At 59.9% G+C, this 22,859-nt stretch overlaps 2 protein-coding genes and 1 long non-coding RNA gene across 10 annotated transcripts; 1 reads left to right on the top strand and 2 right to left on the bottom strand.

Annotated features, from left to right (window-relative positions):
* Window positions 1-500: 500 nt before the first annotated feature.
* LOC310888539 (uncharacterized protein) lies at window positions 501-4,596 on the bottom strand. Of its 2 annotated transcripts, none has more exons than XM_083815295.1 (9): window positions 4,440-4,596; window positions 4,040-4,150; window positions 3,834-3,932; window positions 3,661-3,711; window positions 3,465-3,554; window positions 2,939-3,052; window positions 2,697-2,848; window positions 1,804-1,913; window positions 501-1,193 (listed from the first exon to the last, which is right to left on the bottom strand). In XM_083815295.1, exons 1-9 carry the CDS (start codon window positions 4,537-4,539, stop codon window positions 1,061-1,063), a joined length of 960 nt encoding a protein of 319 aa, XP_083671421.1. In that variant the 5' UTR covers window positions 4,540-4,596; the 3' UTR covers window positions 501-1,060. The 2 variants fall into 2 exon arrangements, with proteins under 2 accessions (XP_083671421.1, XP_083671420.1); XM_083815294.1 differs by having other exon boundaries at window positions 4,040-4,153; window positions 4,440-4,595.
* A 2,125-nt stretch (window positions 4,597-6,721) lies between these two features.
* On the top strand, window positions 6,722-20,948 carry EVI5L (ecotropic viral integration site 5 like). 7 transcript variants are annotated; one of them, XM_083815287.1, is made up of 20 exons: window positions 6,725-6,902; window positions 10,677-10,875; window positions 11,755-11,944; window positions 12,026-12,250; window positions 12,624-12,698; window positions 12,992-13,117; window positions 13,471-13,614; window positions 13,759-13,848; window positions 14,523-14,620; window positions 14,721-14,781; window positions 15,289-15,342; window positions 15,939-15,971; window positions 16,802-16,942; window positions 17,062-17,190; window positions 17,664-17,804; window positions 18,141-18,293; window positions 18,909-19,055; window positions 19,485-19,622; window positions 19,733-19,828; window positions 20,709-20,948. In XM_083815287.1, the coding sequence occupies exons 2-20, from the start codon at window positions 10,727-10,729 to the stop codon at window positions 20,901-20,903; spliced, it is 2,385 nt and encodes a 794-aa protein (XP_083671413.1). In that variant the 5' UTR covers window positions 6,725-6,902; window positions 10,677-10,726; the 3' UTR covers window positions 20,904-20,948. The 7 variants fall into 7 exon arrangements, with proteins under 7 accessions (XP_083671410.1, XP_083671412.1, XP_083671413.1 ...); XM_083815289.1 differs by having other exon boundaries at window positions 6,726-6,902; window positions 19,527-19,622; XM_083815284.1 differs by having other exon boundaries at window positions 6,722-6,902; window positions 11,755-12,250.
* A 718-nt stretch (window positions 20,949-21,666) lies between these two features.
* On the bottom strand, window positions 21,667-22,859 carry LOC310888554. The gene is made up of 4 exons (XR_014575927.1): window positions 22,827-22,859; window positions 22,637-22,738; window positions 22,460-22,524; window positions 21,667-21,890 (listed from the first exon to the last, which is right to left on the bottom strand). It is a non-coding gene; the product is annotated as an uncharacterized lncRNA (long non-coding RNA).

Here is a 22,859-nt window from a genome sequence, read left to right as displayed (position 1 = left end):
GGGGGACAAGGCTGCGCTCTTCCCACCACAAGTAAAAGGGTTTTTTTTTTTGGGGGGGGGGGGGGGGGGGGGTGGTAATGGGATCGGTATTTTAGGGGGCGACGGGGCTGTACCGAAACAGTGACACTGCTGGAGCTCTGTCACCCGTGGGGATTTGAAAGAGGCTCCTAAAAAGCTGTGGTTTTTAGGGGGTTGTGAATAAAACCACCCCGCACACAACGCGGTGGTGTTTGGGGGCGTTGCACGCCGTGCGGGTGAAATCCCAAATCTTCCAGCAGGGCCTGTGCTCGCCCTGGGAAGGGGAATCCAGCAGCGAGGCTTTTCGGCAAAACAACCGTCGCGCTTCGAAGCCCACGAGCTGGGTATTTGCATACGCACCCCGAAAACATGTTCACACCTCGGCTTTGCTGGTCTCTCTTCTGTTTTTTGGGTTTTTTTCACCTAAACCCTGGGAATAAGGTGTGCCGCGACCCGCCTCGGCGCTGCTCTGCTCCCGTTGGTTTTGTTTCAAGTTGCAATCAAAAGACTTTATTTTTTTTTCCTGATTAAGCGGCAAGCGATACGTTGAGCGCGCGGCAGGGAAGCAGCTCACAGAATGTTAACAAACACCCCAAAAATGTCCAAACCCTCCTCCAGGTCTAACCCCATCGCGGCGCTGGACCCCGGGAGGATGCTCCCTTTTTCGGACGCCTCTTTCCACGCCAGCTCCTTCCTTTTCCAGAGCGAATCCCGTCTCCTGCTAAATCGGGCTGATGTTTTTAGGTCTGCACGCCGTGTGGATTCACCCAGAGCCTGAGGAGGAGGAAGGAGGAGAATCTGCAGCAAAAACACACGGTGCGCTCACCCCCTGCGCACGGTGATGCCTCCTGACCCCACAACCCCTTGGTTTTGTTGGTTTTTTTTCTCATCTTTTAAGCATTTTTTCCATTGCCTACTGTCGCACTTCCTCTGCGGCCAGTAATTACGCAGCAGCAAGTCGTCCTTCGCCCCGCAGCGCCGAGTTTTCATCCCGCACTTGCTTTTGCCGTCTTTTTGTGGTTTTCCCCCGTTTTTAAGCCCCCTAGCAGCCACGCTCGCAGATCCAGGCCTCGGCACTGCTGCAGGTGACGTCGTTCCAGAGGCCCCTGGAGGAGACGGTGGCACAGTCCTCGCCGTGCTGGCCCACGTTGTTGGGTTCGCCGCTCTTCCAAAACCTGCGGGGGGACGTGCCGGTTTGGGTAGGAAGCGCTACATTTGGAAACCGGTTGGTTTTTATGTTTTTTTTTTAAAGGTTCTACGGAGGGAGCAGCCAGGCGGAGAGCACACCCACCCCACCGCGTCCACTCCTCTCCTTTTAACGCCTCGAAGAAGCTCTACTTCCATTTCAGTAGTTTTCCCTTTTCTCCCCCGTTTAGCATCAAACAGCTCCATTTCAATTTCGGTGCTTTTCCCCCAAATCCTGAGGATGAGGAGAGCTGTCAGAAATAATCCCTGGGCCTCGGGGTGAGGACACTCAGCTGGGAATGCACTGAATGGGTGCTGCGGCTCCTTGTGCGTTCCCACCTCAGTTCTCAGCCCCAAAACCAAAGCGATTTGGGGGGAAAACACCAAAATCTAGCCTGCAGCCGTTCCTCTTACCTTTCCCTCCACCCCACGCTTTCAGGTACCATAAAACCTTTTCCTGTGCCATTTTCACGCTCCACCAGAGCAGAGCATGCGGGTGGGTCAGTAAGGGTGCAGCCCTCGGCTTTTTTGGGGCAAAAAAAGCATTAAAAAGCCGGGTTAGGGGGGCTATTTGCCCTCCGATGCTGCTGGAAAACTTACGCAAGAGAAAGGGAGCGGCCGTCCAACCACTGCCAGTCGCCTTCCTTGTGCATGTCGCTCAGGCCCAGCCAGAACACCCGCGTCTCCATGATGTGATTTGCCAGAAATTTCTGTAAATGGGGGGGAAAAAGAGGCTTCTGGATGGGAAGGGGGCACCAACGTGGAGCTGCCGTTTGGCTTTCGGCAGCACCGAGGTCGTCGACAGCAGTCGGTGACGCTGGGGAGCCCGTCCCTTGCGGGGGACGAGTGCAAGGTGCCACCAGCGTGGCACAAAAGGGGACATTTCCCGTCGAAAATGCGAATAAAAGTGCTGAGGTTTCTAACAGCTGGAGGGAGAAGTTCTTTTCAGACCAAATATGCTTTAAAAGCCAGGCTCGTAGAAGCGGTCTTGTGAACGTGAGGTAGGCATTGTCTAAACTGGGGTGGAAACACCCATCTGTGCCCAATTTGGGGTGGATCGCTCCAATTAATTCTGTAATTTCTATGATTTCAAAATAGTTTTCTCTTTCCCACGTGATCACAAGGAGGGATCGCACGTGGAGCACACCCCGATGGAGGCGAGCGCCTCTCTCACACCCCATGATCCCCCTCGGGGTCACGCAGGCGACGGGGGCGGCCGCTCCCCACAGACATTTCCCAAGGGATGCTTAAATCACGCCAGTCGTTTTGGGGACAAACTCAACAGATTTGGCCAAGCCACTTCAGAACCACAGGGGAACCTCAAGGCTGGGGGACTCGGATCCTTTTTCCCAGCTGTGAAGGCTCAAATAGCCCGTGCTTAACCTCCTGCTTTCCATTTGCTTTGTATAAGCCTAATTTTCTTCTAAATGCATTAAATGTGCGGGGTTTTTTTTGTTTTTTTAGTGCTTTTTTTGTGGAAATCCTCGGCTTACGTTTTCCAGCTCGCTGTTGACGATGGCCAGCTGACCGCCGAGCTCGGCGCAGGAGGTTTTAGCGTCCATCCAGGGTTTAGGATCGGTGGAGAAAAAATAGCAGGTTTTGGCGAACTGCAGCCAGCCGGCGGGACACCTTGTGCAGAGAATTTCTGAGAGAAAACGGGGAAAAGAAAAAAAAAGCTGAGGTGGGTGAGCGCGAGGGGGACGCCTGCGGGCTCAGCTCAGCCTCTCCCCCTCACCTGAGAGGTTTCGCAGCCCCTCCAGCGCCGTGCTGAGGAGCGTCGCCGCGCGGCTCTGCTCCTGCCGCAGCTCCGCCAGCTGCTCCAGCGCCTGCTCCGGCGCCTCCCTTCCCTCTGCCGGGGCGGAAAACGAGAGAGAAAGGTAATTCAGGTTTCGCCAGAAGAAACCCAAAGAAACCATGTTTACGGCCCTTCCCCATTTCCTTTCCGCCCTGATTTATGCTGTGGCTTTCGCTGGGTATTTTTCCCGGCCTGAGCTGGTGTTCTCTCAGCTTCACGCATGGAAACCTCAAAGCCCTTTCACTGAACGTTGGGGGTTTTTTGTGTGTGTGTTTATCAACAGGCTGAGAAAGACTTCCTTCCATTAGCATTATACTTGGTATACGCGGTACTTCAAACTCCTTGAGATCGGCTCCGTGAGCTCCCAGTGCTACCAGCACATCTTAGGAATCTTTAGACCGTCTGCCCAGTGCTTTGGGATAGAAGGACTGAATTTAACGATTTTTCATCAAAATCAGGCTCTCACCCAGGACGCGGATGCGATCCGACAGCTCCTTCCCGCACTCCGTTTTGCACTGTGCCATCTTCCACTGCATGTTCTCCATTTCTCGGGACACTGGAGGGAGGAAAAACTTTGCTTTTTGACCCCGCTGCCCTCACCCGGTGTTAAACGCTGGGATTCTGCCTGAATTTCCCCCCAGACCACCTTGTCCTTGGCGTACCATTTAGAAGTTGGCTCTGAATCACCTGGAGCTCGCCTGAGAGCTGCTTATCTAAGAGGAAAACAAGAGGAGAAACCTCAAAACAAGCCCATGGCCACCTCCATCCCGCCAGAAGGGATGATTTTGGTTGGGTTTAAGGGAAAAGCCACCCCCAGAAGCAGCAGGTTTCGTACCGAGGGCATGCTGGACCTCCGAGAGGTTGTGCCAGGCTGTCGTGTGGCTCCTCTCGCCCTGCAGCCGGGCTTGGGCCAGCGCCTCCCACACCGCCGACACTGGAGAAAGGAGCCAGAGGTTTTGTTCCGTTTGCTGGTCTTTTCCCCCAAAATTGTGCCTGCCTCGCGCTTGGCGGGGGCGATCCGGTTGTGCGTGCTGGTCTCACCTCTGTGGGTGTTTATGATGGTGAGAGCCATGAAGATCACGAAGCCAAGGGCCAGCAGCGCGTACAGCAGCACAACGGCTCTCTGCGGGGACGAGGGCAGGAGGGACAGCACTGCTGGGGGCAAAAAAAAGGGTGAGGCAGCCCCAAAGACCTCCCTCCCCTGCAAACCTTTTGGAGAAGAGCACAAAGAGGAGAGATTCCCCCAGGCTCTCTCCTGAGAAGCTCCACCGCTCCCTTCTCCACACCCAAACCTCTTTTTCTTTCTGATCGCAACGGAAGAATTATGAAGCAGAATTTAGCTATAATTTTGGCAAAAGACCCATGTCCAGAGCTGAAAGCCTCCGTTTTCTTGTGTTTTAACTCCAGAGCCATTCCCTCAACCCTGGTGTGGCCCTGCTACCTCCTTTGGGTGCTTTCCTCTGTTCTTCTTCCTCCAACAGCATGTCCCTGGTGAGCTCCCACTTCTCAACGGTGCTCTCAGCGCCATCGTTCCGTGCCATCTCTGGTCCTTCTTCCCTTTGATATCACCCCAATTTTATGCGGTCGTGAAGATGCGTCAGCTCTTCCGGGGGAAGTGAATGTTCATATTTCATAATTCAGATTTCCAAGAAAAAAATTAAATGTGCACGCTCAGGAGCTTTTGGAGTGGCTGCGGCGCTTGTGCAGCCTCTCGCCACACGCCACTTCCCCGCTGTTTTTTTACAAGTTCACCATCACGCTGCTCAAGTGAAGCCAATACCCCTCCGAGGTGGTGGGTTTTGAAGGTTTTGTGCCAAAATGATGTGGTGCGTGCCCAAATCCATCTTTGCTTTGGTTTGGTTTTTGGTGGGAAGTCGCATTTAGGATTTTGTGCGGTGCTTTTGTGGGACTTTCAAATGTTTTTAACCTGGCGCTGTAAAAATCCTCGTTCTGTTTTGACAGTGACTCCCTCGTTCCTCCTCCCGAAAATTCTTTCATTGCCTGCAGGGCTTTGAGCCAGGCGTCCCCGGGGCGATTGCAGAAAATGAAAGTTTGAATTTATGAGTAACTTCACTGTTGACTGATTTTGGCCAAATTTCACAGAGGACTGAGGCACTGGGGAAGAGCAAACACAGCCAAAAAGTGAATGGCCTTCACCCTGGCTCTCTTGCTCAGGGCAAACAGCTTCCTCCTTTTGTCCGATTTCCCCTTTTTTCATCCCGAATTTAGGGGAAGTCGAGGCTGAACTTCCCCCCAGGGTGGCCACTCATTACCCGCAGGGCCCCAACACTTCATGAGAAGCGACAGGATTGGTTTCGGGCCCAAATGCTGTGAATTTGGCTCACACGTTCTCAGGGTGGATATATTCCCCCCCCCCCCCCCATCCAAACATGTGATTTGTTCCAGTGACGTGGGAGAAAATTATAAAAGAAAAAAAAAATCCAGGACAGCACTTTCTAAGAAGAAAGAATCGAAAACAGAAAGAATCAGAAAGAATCAAAAACAGTGTTAGAAGAGTGGACCAAAAAAAAACAGCTCCCACACCTAAGCCCTCAACAATCCTTAACTCTTTAACCCTTTTTAGAGTTTTTATCTTTAAAGGGATATCTTCAGGATTTTTACCCTAAACGGATTTTCAACCACTTAGTAGGACCCTCAGCATCCCCATATTATCGGATCATAAAAAATCCTGAGTTGGAAGGGACCTGCGCGGATCACCGAGTCCAGATCCTGGCTCCACACACGACTACCCAAAAATTAAATTGTCATTGTCTGAGGACAACTGTCTCCTGAGGGACATGGATCACCCAGGGGGCCCGGTCTCCCTACAGCCCAGTCCCTGGGGGTATCAGGACCCTCGGTGTCCCCACAGCCCCGTCCCTGGGGACACTGGGACCCCGCACACCACGACTTCAGGCCTGGGAAATGCGGGACCCCCCCCCAACCCCGGCACCCCCATTTTGGGGCAGCCATTTTGTCCCCATCCCTGCGGATTTCAGCACCCCCAACGTCCCTACCCTTGGATCCCTACAGGACGGGGGCTCTGGTCACACCGACGCCCCCGGGCCCCCATTGCTCTGAGCCCCCCCCCGCCCCCGGTGCCCCTACGCGGGCACCCCAGGGCCCCTCAGTTAACGGAAGGGGGCGGAACCCTTCTCCTCAGATCTGCCACTCGCTACTCGACGCCTCATTGGTGGGAGCTTCTGTCCATAACCCTCTTCAGCCAATCAAAGTGGCCGATCCACCCGCTGAGGGTGGATCAACCACCTGTGCTGAGGGGAGGGAACACCGCCCGGTGTCCGTGCTCCCCATTGGCTGCCTCACCTCCGATCAATCAAATCAGAGCCATCGCTATTGGCTTCAGCTAAAGGGGCGGGGCTTATTGTCTTCTCCTGTCAACCGGGGTGCCACTCCAAACGAGACGTTGCATTCCATTGGTCATTCCGCCCATCCATCACCCCCATTTGTGCCTGCCATTCGTCTCCCAGAAAGGCCCACGGGGGGGGAGGACCATCTCCTTGAACCTCATTGGCGAAACACCCGTCCATCAACACCCCTCCGGCCTTCCTATTGGCTCAGCGGCAAGCAGGCGGGGCTTCTTAGCCTAGCCCCCCCCCCTCCGAGGCTCATTCCCGGACCGCCCTCAGCGATTGGCTGCCGGGCCAGGAGTGGGCGGGCATAGGCGCGAAGGCGGCGCGGTGATTGGCTGCGGGGCGGGGCCGCCTGTCACTCGGTGTCAGGGCGGCGGCGGCAGCGGCGGCTCCCCCATGGCAGCGGCGGGGCCCGCGGCGGCCGCGGCTCCCGCTCGGCTCCAGGCGGCGGCGGCAGCGGCGGCGGCGGTGGGGGGGCGCCGCGGGCCCCCCCCTCGGAGGCAGCCGGCGGTCGCCATGGCAGCGCGGCGCAGGTAGGCGTGGCCACGGGGAAGCCCTGCCCCTTTCTCGGGGGGAGGGGCTCCCCCTCGGGGGGGGGCGCCCCCGTCAGGGGCTGGGGGGGGGGGGGGTCAGTGAGCACCCCCTTGGGGGGGGGTTGGGCCTAAAGGCCCCTCAAGGTTACGGGGGGGGCATAAAAGGCCCCCCCCCCGGGTGTGGGGGGGTGATTGGGGTCGCCTCCCACCTTTGGGGGTTAATTTGGGGTTAATTTGGGGGTTAATTGGTAATTTGGGGGTTAATTGGTTATTGGGGGCTGCCCCCCCCCCCCCCCCAGGGCTCCCCCTGTTTGATTTGGGGGGGGGGGGGGGTGCATCCAAACTGCCCCCCCCCCCACTGCTGTGGGTGTTGGCCTTCCCCGTAAATCAGGTGAAATTGGTAAAAAATCAGGAAAAATTGGTTAAAAATAGAACAATAAAAGAAATAGAACAATAAAAAGAAGGGGGGGGGGGGGCGCAGCAAGCGGTGCCCCCCCCCCCCCCCCAGGCATTGTTGTGAGCCCCAGATGGCGTTTGGGGGGGGGGGGGAGAGGAGGGGGGCTTTTGTCACCCCCCCCAGCTGGTTCCTACCCCCCCCCTACCAGCACCCAGTGGCACCCATGGGTGGGGGTCCCTGTGCCCCCCCCCCCGCCACCACCACCATCCCTCCCCCTCCCGGCGACGAAGATGGAGCAGCGGCGGCTTTGTGCCGTCCCCGCCTCTCCTTTTGGGTTCAAACCGAGCGATTTTAGCCACATCGGGGCGGCTCGGGCTCCAAATCGCAGGGTTTTGCCCCAAAATCCCACCTCTCTTTTTTTTTTTTTTTTTTTTTCCCCCCTTTTTTCACTGCTTTTCACTCGGTCGGGGGCTTCGCCGGCAACGTTTAATATCTGCTGCCACCATGGGGGGGGGAAAAAAACGATTTTGGTGAAAAATCCCCAAAAGACACCGAACCCTCGCAGTTTTGGGCTCGTTTCAGCCGATTTGGAACAGCAAAAAGCACAAAAATCACCACCCAAGTAGTGTTTTGCGTGGTTTTTCCCCCAAAATGCCCTGGGAGACTGCGGGGGGGGGTTGCTCTCATTTGGTGTTCGACTCAATTTTCACCTGATTTTGGGTGGGTTTGGGTCGTTTTTGACATTGGTGCGTTTTGGGGGGATTTCAGCTTAAAAATTGCACCTGTTTGATCCGTGCCAGCGGCAAAAAACGTGGTTTTTGAACCCATTTTGCCCATTTTCCTCCTCTTCCCTCCACCCGCGGCTGCTAGTGATGCTTGCAAATGTCCCGCTGAAATATTTGGGGTGGAATCGATTCTTTTTCCTCACCCGGCTCCTTTTATGCGTTAACAATTGGTTTTTCTGGCAAACGAGCGAATTTTTGATAGTTTTGTGTTCGGCTGTGACAAAACCGCCGCTTTGGTGAACTTTGGAGCCGAAAAGAACGTTGGAGACGCGGCGAAAACGGCACAAAAAAAAATGTGCAAAGCGGCACTGGGAGACGCTGCAGAAACACGGCGAAAATGGGGTGAAAAAGGTGCAAATCGGCACCGAGAGATGCTACAAATAAAAACAGGTGGAAAAGACACAGAAACAGCATGGAAGAGGCCCAAAACGGGGCGGAAAAGGCACAAAACGGCGCAGAAAAGGTACAAAGCTGCAGAGAAAAGCTGCGAAAATGGCCCCAAAAAGCTGCAAATCTGACAGATTTTAAGTGAAAAGGTGGAAATTTTAACGTTTTCCTCCGGAAATGGCCCAGGCTCAAGGTCAGTGCCTCGACGTCCTGCTGAAAATGGGCATTTTTTACAGCGTTTCGATGGAGCGGTGGTGTTTTGGGGGGAAACGAGCAGAAGCGACACCACCACCCGTGGAATCTGGGGACTTTGGGGACTCCCAAACACCTCAGGGTGCCGGGAAAGTTATTAAAATTAACCCGCTGCCACAAACGGGCCGGTATTGGGGTCATCCAAGCCCCTTTTGGGGCTGATTTCCTCAAATTAGTGCCTGGCTGGCCCCTTGGTGTTTGTGGGGCTGTTTTCACTGTTTCCCCCCCAATTTTCTTAGGGCCTTCAGTAACCCCTTGGCCAGATCCCTGCTGAGGGCCTCGTCCCCCAGCCCGGGGGGAATTTGGGGTGGATGCTTCGAAAAGCCGCTCTGCGGCACCTCCGTCCGCCAAGTGGTGTTCCTTTTTTTCTCCAAATTCAAGCATTTTCAGCAAATTTGGGTACCCGTCGTCCCAGAACAAGCCATTCATCGTCCCGCAGGCTGCTCCCGCTGCAACAGGAACCCGGGAACACCGCAAAGGATGGGGGCTGCCAGCTCCTTCCCTCCTCACCACAAAACCACCCGAAACCACCAGGATTTCACCCAAAAAAAATAAGGTTGAAAAATGCGTGCTCCTCTTTTTCCACCTGCTTTGGTCGAATAAACAACGTTGCCATCCTCGTGCCTCGCTTTTGAACTGAATTCGTGCATTTTGCGTGTTTCCTTCTTTATTTTTTTAATCCCCTCATCAGAGTGGAGTTATTTTTTTCCTAAAAAGCCATTTCAGAACGTTTTCGCAGCCCGTCAGACCCTGGTTTGATCGTTAACTTGGAATTCTGCAGGCCAGACCTCGGAAATATTAATTACCCAAAACGAATTAACGGGGCCAGACGCGCTGCTGGATGAGCCCTGCCCGCCACGTGCAGCTGAATTAGGCATGATTGAGGCTTTTTCCTCCCCCCAACCCTTAAAAAAATGAGAAAATTTCCTGCTTATTGAGCAAATCTGCCCGATCCCGTTAACGATTGACCCGGTTCTCGCCCCGAAGCGGCTCTGTTAAATTTTGCTGCTTTTCAAAAACCATTAACCAAACGGCGCAGGATTTCCCTCGGTCGCGGTACGGCTGCGCCTCCACGCTGTTCTCCTCCAAGCTCCTTTTGCTCCTCCAGCCAATTTTTTCCCCCAAAAAATGGGAAGGAAACACAGCTTTTTGGTTAAAACCCCCATGATTTTATAACTTGAGCTGCACAGAGCAAATTGAGCCCAAATCAGGTAAACCGTGCATTTCCTATTCATGGCGCTTCCTCTTTTTCCCTGCTTTCTTGATCCCCTTCAAACGTAGGTTCACTCTGCTGATCTTCAATAGCATTTTTCATGAAAAAGCATGTTTTCAGCCCCAAAAAAGAGATGGAGCTTCCTTGAGGGTTCCCAGTTGCTACCAATCCTCCAATAAATCCCAGCTGGGGGCGATGCTGGAAGCCCTCTTTTTGCAGCACCCGCCAACCTGCCATTTCCCACCCCATTTCCACCAGTCCCTGCAATTCCCAAGCTGGGACTTTTTCCTCTCCAGGGGATTTTTTTCCCTGAAACGCTGCCGGAATGGGCAAACCAGGCAGCGTCAACACCCAAAGCAAATCCCCAGCGGGGGCAGTGCTCTGTAAATCCTCTCTTCTCACACTGGCCCAAAATGAGGGTACATTGGCCCAAAATGAGGGTACAGTGGGCTGAATTCCAGTTTTTAGCCCACTTTAATTCAGCTAATTTACCGCAAACACGAGACGATGCGCTTGGACCTGGCTTGACGTGAAAACTGGGCTTAACCACGGTTCTTTTGTAGGGAATTAAGCGAATATCTCATCGGGCTGCAAATCGAGCGATGCTCACGCCACGGCTTAGCTAAAACCGGGCTTTTTTGAAGAGATTTGCAGCAGCACCCGGAGGTTTGAATAAGAAAAGGTCGCAGGGAGCGGAGCAGGGGGGTCCCGTCCTGCTGACGTTGTCATTCGGCTTCCAGGTGAGACCCCAAAACCCCCGCGGGCTCGGAGCACCGCCGGCCCCGCCGCGATGGCGTCGCCGGCCGTCAGCCCGGACTCGTCGTCGCACGAAGCCCTCTCCTCCGTCAACTCGGCCCCGGCGTGCTCGCCCACCTCCGACTCGGAGAACCTCAGCCCCGACGAGCTGGAGCTGCTGGCCAAGCTGGAGGAGCAGAACCGGTGAGCCCCGGCGGGTGTCTGCCCCACTGGGTCTTTAAAATGTCCTTTTTTTGGCAAGGATTTCCCCTAAAATCAAACGGGGTGGACCACGATGACACGCTTCTCCCAAGCTTCAGTCAAACCAAGGTGAAAATGCTCCAATTGTTGGGGTTTTTTTGGTCCAGGTTATGGTTTTTCTTTGAAAGCAGCAGGGTTTGATTGCTCAGGTGGGTCAGTAGGATCCCCGGGCAGGAGGTGGCTGTATGGGACTAATAAACAATAAACCCACCCACTTTGTTCATTTTTTTACCCGCTTGATGGGAAGCAAGCCCTGAGGCTCCCTTAGCTGAAGGACCAGGCAAAAAGCTCTGTCCCTGGCACTAAAGCAGTGTTATGCCCCAAAACTCCAGCTCTGAAAGGCAAATTCCCTTGCAAAGCCATTTCTAGGCAACATTTCCCATGAAAAACCCCGCTGCAATCCCATTATTGAGCAAAGTCATTAAAGAAGCCATCCCCGGACAGCAGTCGGCATCTGGCTGGGAAAAATTGCCCGTTTGGGTGCCGTTTTGAAGGGGTTTGGGGGAATGTCTCTTCCCCGGGACAGTTTCAGGGGAATATCTCCTCTTTTGGGGTATTGTGGGGGAACAGCTCCACCTTTAGAGTGGTTTTGGGGGGGAATATGTCCTCTTCTGGGGTATTTAGGGCGGGAATATCTCCTCCTTTAAGGTGTTTTTGGGGGAATATTTCCTCTTTTGGGGTGTTTTTGGGGAAATATGTCCTCTTTTAGGGTATTTAGGGGGGGAATATCTCCTCCTTTAGGGTGGCTTTGGAGGAATATCTCCTCTTTGGGGGCTCTCTCCTCCTTTTGGGCTTTTTTGGGGCTAACTCAGTCTCTGGCAGGCTGCTGGAGGCCGACTCCAAGTCGATGCGCTCCATGAACGGCTCGCGAAGGAACAGCGGCTCCTCCTTGGTCTCCAGTTCCTCGGCCTCCTCCAACCTCAGCCACCTCGAGGAGGACACCTGGATCCTCTGGGGCCGCATCGTCAACGAGTGGGATGAATGGCGGAAAAAGAAGGAGAAGCTGCTCAAGGTGGGGATGGCGCGTTGGTTTTACTTTACCTGCAGCAGGCGGAAACCCGTTTTCTCAGGGTTTTACCCCTTTTTTCCCCAGGAGCTCATCCGCAAAGGGATCCCCCACCACTTCCGCGCCATCGTCTGGCAGCTGCTCTGCAGTGCCACCGACATGCCTGTCAAAAACCAGTACTCGGAGCTGCTCAAGATGTCCTCGCCCTGCGAGAAGCTCATCCGCCGCGACATCGCCCGCACCTACCCCGAGCACGAGTTCTTCAAGGGCCAGGACAGCCTGGGCCAGGAGGTGCTCTTCAACGTCATGAAGGTAACGTCCCTCCTCCGGCACCACCACGGGTTTTGAAGCTGGTTTTGTTGGGTGTGAATTTTCGAGGGCTTTGGTTCCCACCAAAAGCTCCTGGGACCACTGCTTCTCGCGGCATAACCAGCTCTTCATCCCCTGACCATCCCGGGCCCCCTTACTCCTGTAGTTAATGAATGAAGAAACGGATAGCTGAGTCTTTTGGGGTCTAAACTGAACTTTGCAGCGATGTCTTGCACGCAAGCTGAAAAAAAAGCTGTTTTCTACGCCGTGGTCAAGCCTTCTGTCCACCGCTGCCCGCCTGCAGTGAGCAGGGATGGTGCCCCAGCCCGTCCCCCAGCTCACACGTTTGTTTCTGTTGATTTTGGGATCTTTCCAGGCTTATTCGCTGGTGGACCGGGAGGTTGGATACTGCCAAGGCAGCGCCTTCATCGTGGGACTGCTGCTCATGCAGGTTTGTGCCGGCCCCTGGGCGAGGAGCAGCTGCTGGTGGGTTTTTAACGCCCTTTGGGGGGTGGCAGAAGGGGGGTGAGAAACGGGAGCCTTTTTCTTCGTCTTCAGGAGCAAAACGGGCTTGTTCCCCCTACCCCCCCTGCTCCACCTGGGTTTAAAATCCCCCGTTCACGTTCCCATTCAGCTGGGGATGGCTCCCCAACACATCCTGTCCCATCACCTGATGGCAAGAGGCTCCGTTCTGGAGCTGCTGGCAGATGTTTAAGGGGGATTTGTGTCCCGCCGGGTCTCCAGATGCCCGAGGAGGAGGCCTTCTGCGTGTTCGTGAGGCTGATGCAGGAGTACCGCTTACGGGAGCTCTTCAAACCCAGCATGGCCGAGCTGGGACTCTGCATCTACCAGTTCGAGTACATGCTGCAGGTAAGCACAGCCCCCAGAACGCTCGGGGTGGTGGGAGCCTGAGGGTAAATCGGGGGGGCGAGGACCAGGAGAGGTGGGTGAGAGGTGGCAGCACTTGGGAGATGCTGGAGAAATTAAATCCTCCCGTGGAGCTCGTGGCCGGCCACACGGAGATCCCGGGGACATCCGTGAGACACCCCACGGACCCTCCGCGATTCCTCAGGGGGAAACATCCATGAGGACCCTGGGGACCTCCCATCCGGCACCCCGGGGACCTCCACGAGGGCCCGTCCACAACAAAAAGCCACGAATGACCCCTAAAATCAGCCCCCATGCCCCGTTTCTTTCCCGTTTCCCCCGTTTCTCCCATGCAGGAGCAGCTGCCGGAGCTGAACATCCACTTTCGGTCGCAGAGCTTCCTCACCTCCATGTACGCCTCGTCCTGGTTCCTCACCCTCTTCCTCACCACCTTCCCCCTGCCCGTGGCCACGCGAGTCTTCGACATCTTCATGTACGAGGTAACGGGGCCGCGGCGAGCGCCTGGAGCGCAAGGGGACCGCAGCTTGGGTGGGGAAATGCTCTTCCTGCCTGGCATCTCGGGGAGAAACCCCAAACCCCTCGGGGGCGGTGGCGGGTGGGAGAGGTGACGGCACTCCCCGCAGGGGCTGGAGATCGTCTTCCGCGTGGGGATGGCTCTGCTGCAGTTCAACCAGGCCGAGCTCGTCCAGCTGGACATGGAGGGCATGTCCCAGGTACGTGCTGCTGCCTTTTGGGGCCGATTTAGGCCGTGGGACGTGTTTGGGGGGCAGATTTACCCCACAGGCTGTGTTTTGGGGCAGATTTGTCCAACAGGGCATGTCTGGGGGGGGAGGATTTGTCCAATGGGGCATTTTTTTGGCGTAGTTTTAAGCAACGAGACTTATTTAGGGGGCAGATTTGTCCAGCAGGATGTGTTTTGGGGCTGATACAGGAAATGGGAGATGGTCTGGGGGCAAATTTGACCAAAGAAACATGGTTTGGGGTGGATTTAGTCAATGGGTAACATGTTTTGGGGCAGGTTTATGAAACACGACATGTTTGGGGGCGTTTTGGAGTGGATTTACGCAACAGGTCGTATTTTGGGGCCAGTTTCCACATCAGGCCATATTTTGGGGTCAGTTCACGCAGGAGGCCACATTTCAGGGTTGATTTACACGATGGGCTGCGTTTCGAAGCAAATTCCTGCCCGACAGGACATGTTTTGGGGCAGATTTGGTGGGCTTACTTGGCGGGACGTGGTTAGGGGCTGTGTTTTGGGACCACTTGATGTGCCGGGCTGCTTTTGGGGCCGTGTTTCGGGCCGGTCGATGAAACCGGGCTGCGTTTCGGGGCCGGGCTGCCGCGGGGGCCGTGGCTTCACCCCCGGCGGTGGGCGCTGTGCCCGCAGTACTTCCAGAAGGTGATCCCGCACCAGTTCGACAGCTGCCCCGACAAGCTCATCCTCAGGGCCTTCCAGGTCAAGTACAACCCCAAGAAGATGAAGAGGTGAGACGGGCTCCTGCCGCCGGGCGGGATCCCCCCGGGACGCACGGGTGGGTGCCTGGCCCCGGCCCCGGGTCCCAGCTCGTCCCCCTGTGCCCTGCAGGCTGGAGAAGGAGTACACCGCCATCAAGAACAAGGAGATGGAGGAGCAGATCGAGATCAAGGTGAGACGGGGTCGTGCAGCGGCGGCCTGGGGCTGCGTGAGCTGTCCCCGGGGACACTCGGCCCATCCCGGGCCACACTTGGGGTGTCCCTGGGGCTCTTTGGGCCATTCCCGGGGCCACTTGACCCATCCCCAGGGCCACCTGAGCCCTTCTGGCACAGCTTAGCCCATTCCAGGGCCGTTTTACTCATCTGTGGAACCACTTTGAGCCATCGGGGCCATTTACCCTCTCCCTGGGGCTATTTAATCCATCCCTGGGGCCGCTCTGACCCATCCTAGGGCTGTTGGAGCCGTCCCCGAGGCCACTTAGCATGTCCCCAGGGCCATCGCAGCCATCCGGGGGCAGCCTTAATGATCCCTGGGGCCACTTCGACCCAGCCCAGGGCCACTTGTCCCCTCACATCCCCCCCATCCCCAGGCTGTCCCCCAGCTCAGTCACCCCCCTGGGGACATCAGCACCCCCCCAGGACTGATTCTTCCCCGATTTCTTCCCCGATTTCTTCCCCAGCGCCTCCGCACCGAGAACCGCCTGCTGAAGCAGCGCATTGAAACCCTGGAGAAGGTGAGCCCCACGGCTGGCACCCCAAAACCTCCTGGCGGCACCCAAAATCTCCTGGGGGCACCCAAAATCTCCTGGAGGCACCCAGAACCTCCTAGGGGCACCCAAAACCTCCTGGGGGCACCCAGAACGTCCTGGGGGTACCCAATACCAACCTGGAACACCCCCAAAACACCCTGGAGCACCCAAAACCTGCACCTATGCTGCCATCCAGGTACCCAGCACCCTTGGGTGCAACCCCACGACCTCCAGCACGCCCTTACAAGGCTGCGCCCGCCCAAATCTCCCCTCTCAGCATTGTTTTGGTGGGGAAAAAAGAAAAAAAAAGGAAAAGCACATCCAGCATGCGGCTTCCTCCTCGTTTTTCCAAGCGGGTTCTCCCTCCAGGAGGTGGAAAACGCTCCGTTTATGGCAAAACCCAGCGGTTGCCGTATTTTCCCCCCCACACCCCGCACCCGAAAGAGCTAAAATCCTTGGAAAGCGCCCCAAAACGGGAAGGTGCCGGGTGACTCTGCTGCACGGCTTCTCTCGCTGCCTCTGTCTGCTCCGTTTATCTCGTTACGTGTCTCCTTTCTCTCTTCCTCCGCCGGCGGCCGCAGGAGAGCGCGGCTCTCGCCGACAGGCTCATCCAGGTAGCGTCCCCAAAAATGGCTATTTTTTCTCTTTTCCGCTGCGTTTTAACCCTTTTCTCCCCGCCTTTTTGCTTCCCAGCCTCCGGCTCGCTCGGTCGGGGAGGTTTGCCTGCTTTTCCGGAGGCTCCCGCGCACCTTCCCCGCTTTGGAGGGGGGGGAACGGAGGATCGGTGGGGTTTGGGGTGGGCAAATTTGGGGATTTGGGCCCGTTTGGGGGCTCGACATAAAGCGGGGGGCAGCGCAGTGGTGCTCGGGGAGGGGGTTTTGGGTAAAAAGACGCCGTTTTGGTGAGTTTGAAGAAAATAGGTGGGTCTGGGGTGAAAGGTCGGTGCTGGGTGCAGGTGGAAAGGGTCAGGATGACCCCGGAGGTCCTCGTGGGGCTGTTGTCACCTCAGCGTCACCTCCTTGTCCCCAGTGCCCCCTGCTGTAGGGCTGGCATCACCCACCGGGGCCGGCGTCACCCCTTTGTCCTCGGTGTCACCCCGCAGGGCCGGCGTCACCCCCTTGTCCCCAGCATCACCCAGCACGGGACTAACGTCACCCTCTCGTCCCCAGTGCCACCCGTTTTGGGGCTGGCGTCCCCAGAACGGGGCTGGCGTCCCCGTAATGGGGCTGGCGTCCCCAGATTGGGGTGTCACCTTGTCCCCCACGCCATGCCCTTGTCCCCAACCTCAGGACTGCCGTCCCCTCTCTCCCCGGTGTCCCCTCTTGTCCCCCCCACCCCCCCATCTCACCCCCACCGGTGGCGCTGACCCAACGGGGGACAAGGACAGGGCTCGGTGCCCCCCCCCCGCCCCCGGGAGGTGACCCGTCCCCCCGCTGTCCCCAAGGGCCAGGTGACGCGGGCGCAGGAGGCGGAGGAGAACTACATCATCAAGCGGGAGCTGGCGGTGGTGAAGCAGCGCTGCACCTCGGCCACCGAGAACCTCCAGCGTGCCCAGAGCACCATCCGCCAGCTGCAGAACCAGCAGGTCGGTGTCCCCAGGCATCCCCAAGCATCCCCGCGCCGCCCTCCTTCCTTCCCAGCCCCCTGCTCGCGGCGTCACCGGGCGGGGGGACCCTGTGGGTGACACCTCGGGGCCGGCGGCAGGGGAACCCGCGGTTCAGCGAGGAGTTTGTCACCCACCTGGAGACGGAGCTGGAGCAGTCGCGGCTGCGGGAGAGCGAGACGCTCGGCGCCCTCAAGGAGATGCAGGACAAAGTGCTCGACATGGAGAAGGTGACAGGGGTGGCAGCACGGGCTCTGGGGATGGGGACGGTCGCGGGGGTGGCCTCGGGGTTGGGGACGAACACAGGAAGGAGCTTGGGGTTGGGGACAGCCATGTGAAGGACCTTGGGGACTGTCCCTGGGCTGGGGACAATCCCCTGAGTGGCCTTGAGGACGAGGAGTGTCACACCGGTGGCTCTGGGGACAGGGATTGTCACACAAGTGGTCTTGGGGACAGGGACAAAGACACGAGCGGCCGTGGGGGGTCCTGGACCTGCTGTCCCCAGGTCCCCAGTGCCACACAAGTGTCCCCAGGTGTCCCTTGTGCCCCATGTCCCCTGTCCCCACCGTCAGCTCCCACCAACGCCCCGCGAGCGTCCGTCCCCACCTCCCCCCAGCGGAGGGGAATGAGCCCCCCAGTGCCCCCGACCCCGGGGTGCCCCCGACCCCGGGGCGTCCCCGCCGATGTCCCCGTGTCCCCGCAGAGGAGCAGCCTCCTGCCGGACGAGGACAACGTGGTGAGGCTGCAGGAGGAGCTGCAGGCGCTGGCGCTGCGTGAGGCCGAGGCCGTCAAGTCCCTGACGGAGCTGCAGCAGCAGGTGAAGGACCTCAGTGACAGCTGGCAGGTGAGGCCACCTCAGTCCCCTCCCGGCCACCCAAGTCCCTTGTTGCAGTGCCTGGGGGCCCTCCTGGCCACCCGTGGCCCCTTCGTGGCCACCTGGGGCTCCTCCCGGCCACCTGGGGCCCTCATCCTGATGCCTGGTTCACTCTGGGCCACTCGAGTCCCTTGTCCTGACACCTGGGGCCCCTCCTGGCCACCTGGGGCCCTTGTCCCAGTGCCTGGGTCCCTTGTCCCAGCACCTTGTCCCTCCTGGCCACCCGGGTCCCCTCCCGGCCACCCAAATCCCCTCGTCCCACCACCCGGACCCCCTGTCCCAGCACCGTGTCCCCTCCGGGCGCAGGCGGGCCGCGCGGGCGGGCGCTGGAAGGAGTCCCCGCGGCGCAGCAACGCCAACGCGCTGCAGGAGGCCGTGGTGGCGGCGCGGCTGCGCGAGGCCCAGGCCCAGGCCGAGCTGCGGGCGCTGCGGCAGCGGGTGCTGCAGCTGGAGACACAGGTGGGTGCTGGGCCCTGGGTGCTGGGCGCTGGGTGCTGGGCCCTGGGTGCTGGGCCCTGGGTGCTGGGGCAGTGGGTGCTGATCTGGGTGTGATGGGTCCAGGGGTGCTGGGGCTGTGGGTGCTGAACTGGGGCCGTTGGTGCTGAACTGGGCGTGAGGGGGCCATGGGTGTTGAACTGGGGGTACTGGGGAGACTGGGGTCATGGGTGTTGGAAGTGCGGGTGCTGAACCGGGGATACTGGGGGTGCTGAAGCCATAGGTGCTGAACTGGAGGTGCTGGGGCTGTTGGGGCCATGGGTGCTGGGGTTGTGGGTGCTGAACTGGGGATACTGGGGCTGTGGGAGCTGAACTGGGGTTGCTGGGGCCATGGGTGCTGGGGCTGTGGGTGCTGAACAGGGGGTACTGGGGTTGCTGGGGCCGTGGGTGCTGGGGCCATGGCTGCTGACCTGGAGATACTGGGGCTATGGGTGCTGAGCTGGTGTTACTGGGAGCTGGGGCAGTGGGTGACCCCCGCACCCTGGGGCCACGGCGCTGGGCCACCCGGGGTGCCGTGCCCGTGGTGGCGGTGGTCCGGGAGGGGAGGTGACAGGCCTGTCCCCCCCCGCCCCGCGGCAGGGCCAGATCCAGCGCACAGTGCTGGGCCGCGCCGAGCAGACGTGCGCGGGGCTGCGGGAGCAGCTGCGGCTGGCGGCGGCGCAGAGCAAGGGGCTGCAGGCGCAGCTCAGCGAGAGCCACCGCAAGCACGCCGAGGCCCAGTGCAAGGTGGGACACTCGGGGACACGTGGGGACACTTGGGGGCACCCATGGGACCCTCCCCGCTCTCCCCACGGGTCCTCGCCAGCCCCGTCCTGGGGACGCTCGCCGGGGACACTCCTGTCCCCTCCCTGGGGACACCCGCAGCCCCTGCCACAAGGTCCCGCTGTCCTTCCCCAGTGTCCCCTCCCCTGGAGGTCCCATCCCCATCACCCACAGGGTCCCAATGTCCCCTGTTGTCACACCGTCCCCTCCCCGGGGTCCCATCTCCGTCACCCATGGGGTGACACGGTGCTGCGGTGACACGATGACGGGGGTGACACGATGATGCAGTGACACAGTGACATGGTGATGCGGTGCCGCGGTGACAGGGTGACATGATGACACGGTGACAGGGTGACATGGTGCCGCAGTGGACAGGGTGACATGGTGCCGCAGTGTCACGGCGCCGCGGTGACACGGTGCCACGCGTGTCCCCAGAGCAAGGAGGAGGTGATGGCGGTGCGGCTGCGCGAGGCCGACAGCATGGCCGCCCTGGCCGAGATGCGGCAGCGCGTTGCCGAGCTGGAGATCCAGGTGGGTGGCACCGGGGGACGCGGGGACACCGTGGGGACGCCGTGGGGACACGGGGGCTGGGGGGGGCACGGGGGACAGGGGGGCACCCGCTGACCCGCGCGCACCCGCAGAGGGAGGAGGGGATGCTCCAGGGGCAGCTCAACCACTCGGACGCCGCCCAGTACATCCGGCAGCTCAAGGACCACATCGACGAGCTCAAGGCCGAGGTAAGGCACCCGTGGGTGCTGCGGCGCCGCCATCCTGCACCCAGGGGTGCCGGGAGACCCGTCACCCGCGCCCGGGGGTGCTGGGAGAGGTGGAGGCTGCGCCCTTGGGTGCTAGGAGAACCACGCCGTGCACCCGGGGGCGTGCGTGCTGCGCCCTTGGGTGCTGGGAGACCTGCGGACCCGGGAGCACCCACGGGTGCTGTGGGCCCCACGTCCTGGGGCTGTCGCCCTCGGGTGCCTCGGGGACCCCCTCCTGCCCCCGGTGCAGCGGGGCCCCCCCCCGGACGCTCCCGGTGCCCGTGCGGGTGGTGCCATTGGGGTGGTGCCGTCGGCGACGTCCCCACGGTGCCGCAGGGACAGCTGGTGACAATGGCCCCCCTTGTGTCGCCCCTCCCCCCTTCTCTGCTGTCCCCTCCCTTGTCCCTTGTCCTCTTGTCCTTGTCCCCTTGTCCCTGTCCCCTTGTCCCTGTCCCCTTGTCTTCTTGTCCCCTTGTCCCCCTGTCCCCATCCCCTTGTCCCTGTCCCCTTGTCTTCTTGTCCCCTTGTCCCACTGTCCCCGTCCCCTCGTCCCATATCCCATCCCCTTGTCCATCCCCTTGTACCCTGTCCCATCTCCTTCATCCCTGTCCCCCTGTCCCCATGTCCCCATCCCCTTGCCCCTTGTTTCCTTGTCCCCGTGTCCCCCTGTCTGCGTGTCCCTGTCCCCATATCCCCATGTCCCCTTGTTCCCTTGTCCCCATCCCCTGGTCCCTGTCCCCCTGTCCCCTTTTCCCCATGTCCTCATCCCTTTGTCCGCCTGTCCCCTTGTCCCCGCGTCCCCACGTCCCCATCCCCGTGTCCCCACGCCCTTGTCCCCCCGTCCCCGTCCCTGTCCCCGCAGATCCGGCTGCTGCGGGGCCCGCTGGCCTTCGGGGCGGTGGGGCTGGGGCCGCGGCTGGGGGACGAGGACTCGCTGGGCTCCTCGGACGAGGAGCTGCCGCCGCCCTTCGCGCTGCCCCGCGGGGACCTCAGGGACCTCGGCGACATGGGCGACAGCAGCGACAGCGACACCGAGGGGGCCCCCACGGCGCCGTGACCCGCGGGGGACGCCGGTGGCACCGCCGCCCGCGGGGACGCGGGGTTGGGGGGGGGGGGGGGGGCTTTGGGGACAGCAGCGGCGCCGCACCTCGGGGACCCCGCGGGCACCCCGACCCTTGGGGACGAGGGGGCGAGGGGGGACCTGCCAGCCCCGCGGCACCCGGGGGACACCCGGGGGCACCCAGGGGACGTGGGGGGACACCCGGGGGACCCACGGCACCCAGGGGACACCCGGGGGCCCTACGGCACCCAGGGGACGTGGGGGGACACTGGGGGACATCGGCGGCACCCAGGGGACGCCCATGGGCCCTGTGGCACCCAGGGGACACCCGGGGACCCCCAGGTGTGGCCCCAGTCCTGCTCCCTTGTCGTGTCCCCTCCCCCCCCCCCCCCCCGTTTGTACTCCGTGGAAAAAAATGAGAGGTGCTGGGGGCCCCAAAACCCTGCGGAGTCGCCCCAAAATGTTGTGCCCCCCCCCCAAAAAAAAAAAAAGAAAAAAACACACATTTTGGGTTGCTCCTGGAGTGTTCTTGGATCCCAAAAGCGCTGAGATTTGCCCCAAAATGACACCCCCCCCCCCCCCAGGACATTAAATCCCCCTCCCCTCAAAATGTGGAACCCCAAAAACCCAGAGATTTCCCCCAAAATGCCCACCCCCCCCCCCCCCGGATTCTGATCCCCCCACAAAAAAAATGGTTTGGGCCCCCCCAAAAGCTCTGATTTCCCCCCAAAATGCCCCCCCCAGGACTCCAAACCCCTTGAGGTGCCCCCACCCCCCCCAAAAAAAAAAGGTCTTGGGTCCCAAAACCCTCGAGTTTCTCCCCAAAATGTTTATGCCCCCCCAAGGAACCACACATGGGGGGGGGGCAGCGCCTTTATTTGGGGGGGGGTTGCGAGGGGAGGGGGCATTTTGGGGGGGTTCCCGGGTTCAGGGGGCTCCTGGGGGGGCCCCAGCTGGAGGCAGCTTCGGGTAGGTGGTCCTGAGCTGGGGGGGGGGGGGACACCAGTGTGCTCCCAGTGCCCCCCAGTATGCTCCCAGTGCCCCCCACAGTGCCCCCCAGTGTGCTCCCAGTGCCCCCATTTACTGTTTCTGTCCCCCCCAGTCTCTTCCAGTACTCCCAGTACGCCGTGCCCCCCCCAATGTTTCCAGTGCCCAGTATTGCCAGTCAACCCCCCCCCAGTGCTCCCAGTTCCTTCCCAGTGCCCCCCCCAACACTCTCAGTATTACCAGTTAGCCCCCCCAGTGCTCCCAGTGTCCCCAGTATCACCAGTTACCACCCCAGTGTACCCCCTAGCCCCTGCCCAGTGCTCCCAGTTCCCTCCCAGTGTACCCCCAGTGCTCCCAGTGTCCCCAGTATTACCAGTTACCCTCCCAGTGTGCCCCCCAGCTCCTCCCCAATGTTCCCAGTTCCCTCCCAGTGCCCCCCCCAACACTCTCAGTATTACCAGTTAGCCCCCCAGTGCTCCCAGTGTCCCCAGTATTACCAGTTACCCTCCCAGTGTGCCCCCAGCTCCTCCCCAGTGTTCCCAGTTCCCTCCCAGTGCCCCCCGTACCTGCCCCCCCCCACGCTGGGGGGCCGTGCTGGAGCCGGGGGGGGCCGGGGGGGGCCGGGGGGCAGCTGAGGGCAGAAATGGGGGGGGGGGGGGGGGGCTCAGCAATACGGGGCGGGGGCGGACTTGGGGGGGAGGGGTTGGGGAGGGGGCGGATTTTTGGGGGGGGGGGGGCCTCACCTGTGCGCCCGTGGACGACCCAGAGCCCCCCCGCCAGCGCCGCCCCCACCACGAAGGCACCGAAGGAGACGGCGGCCACGGCCCCGGGGGGCACGGCAGGGTCTGGGGGGGGGGGGGCAGCGTTAATGGGGGGGGCTAAACACCCCCCCCCAAAAAAACCTTCCCCCCCCCCCCCAATCCCAGCACTCACCCGCGGGGGGGGGCCTGGGCCGATCTGGCGGGG

The sequence above is a fragment of the Anser anser genome (genome assembly GCF_964211835.1).
Source record: "Anser anser genome assembly, chromosome: 38".
NCBI lineage: Eukaryota > Metazoa > Chordata > Aves > Anseriformes > Anatidae > Anser > Anser anser.
Note: the sequence above shows the minus strand (reverse complement) of the source record. Positions and strands in the feature narration are given on the sequence as shown.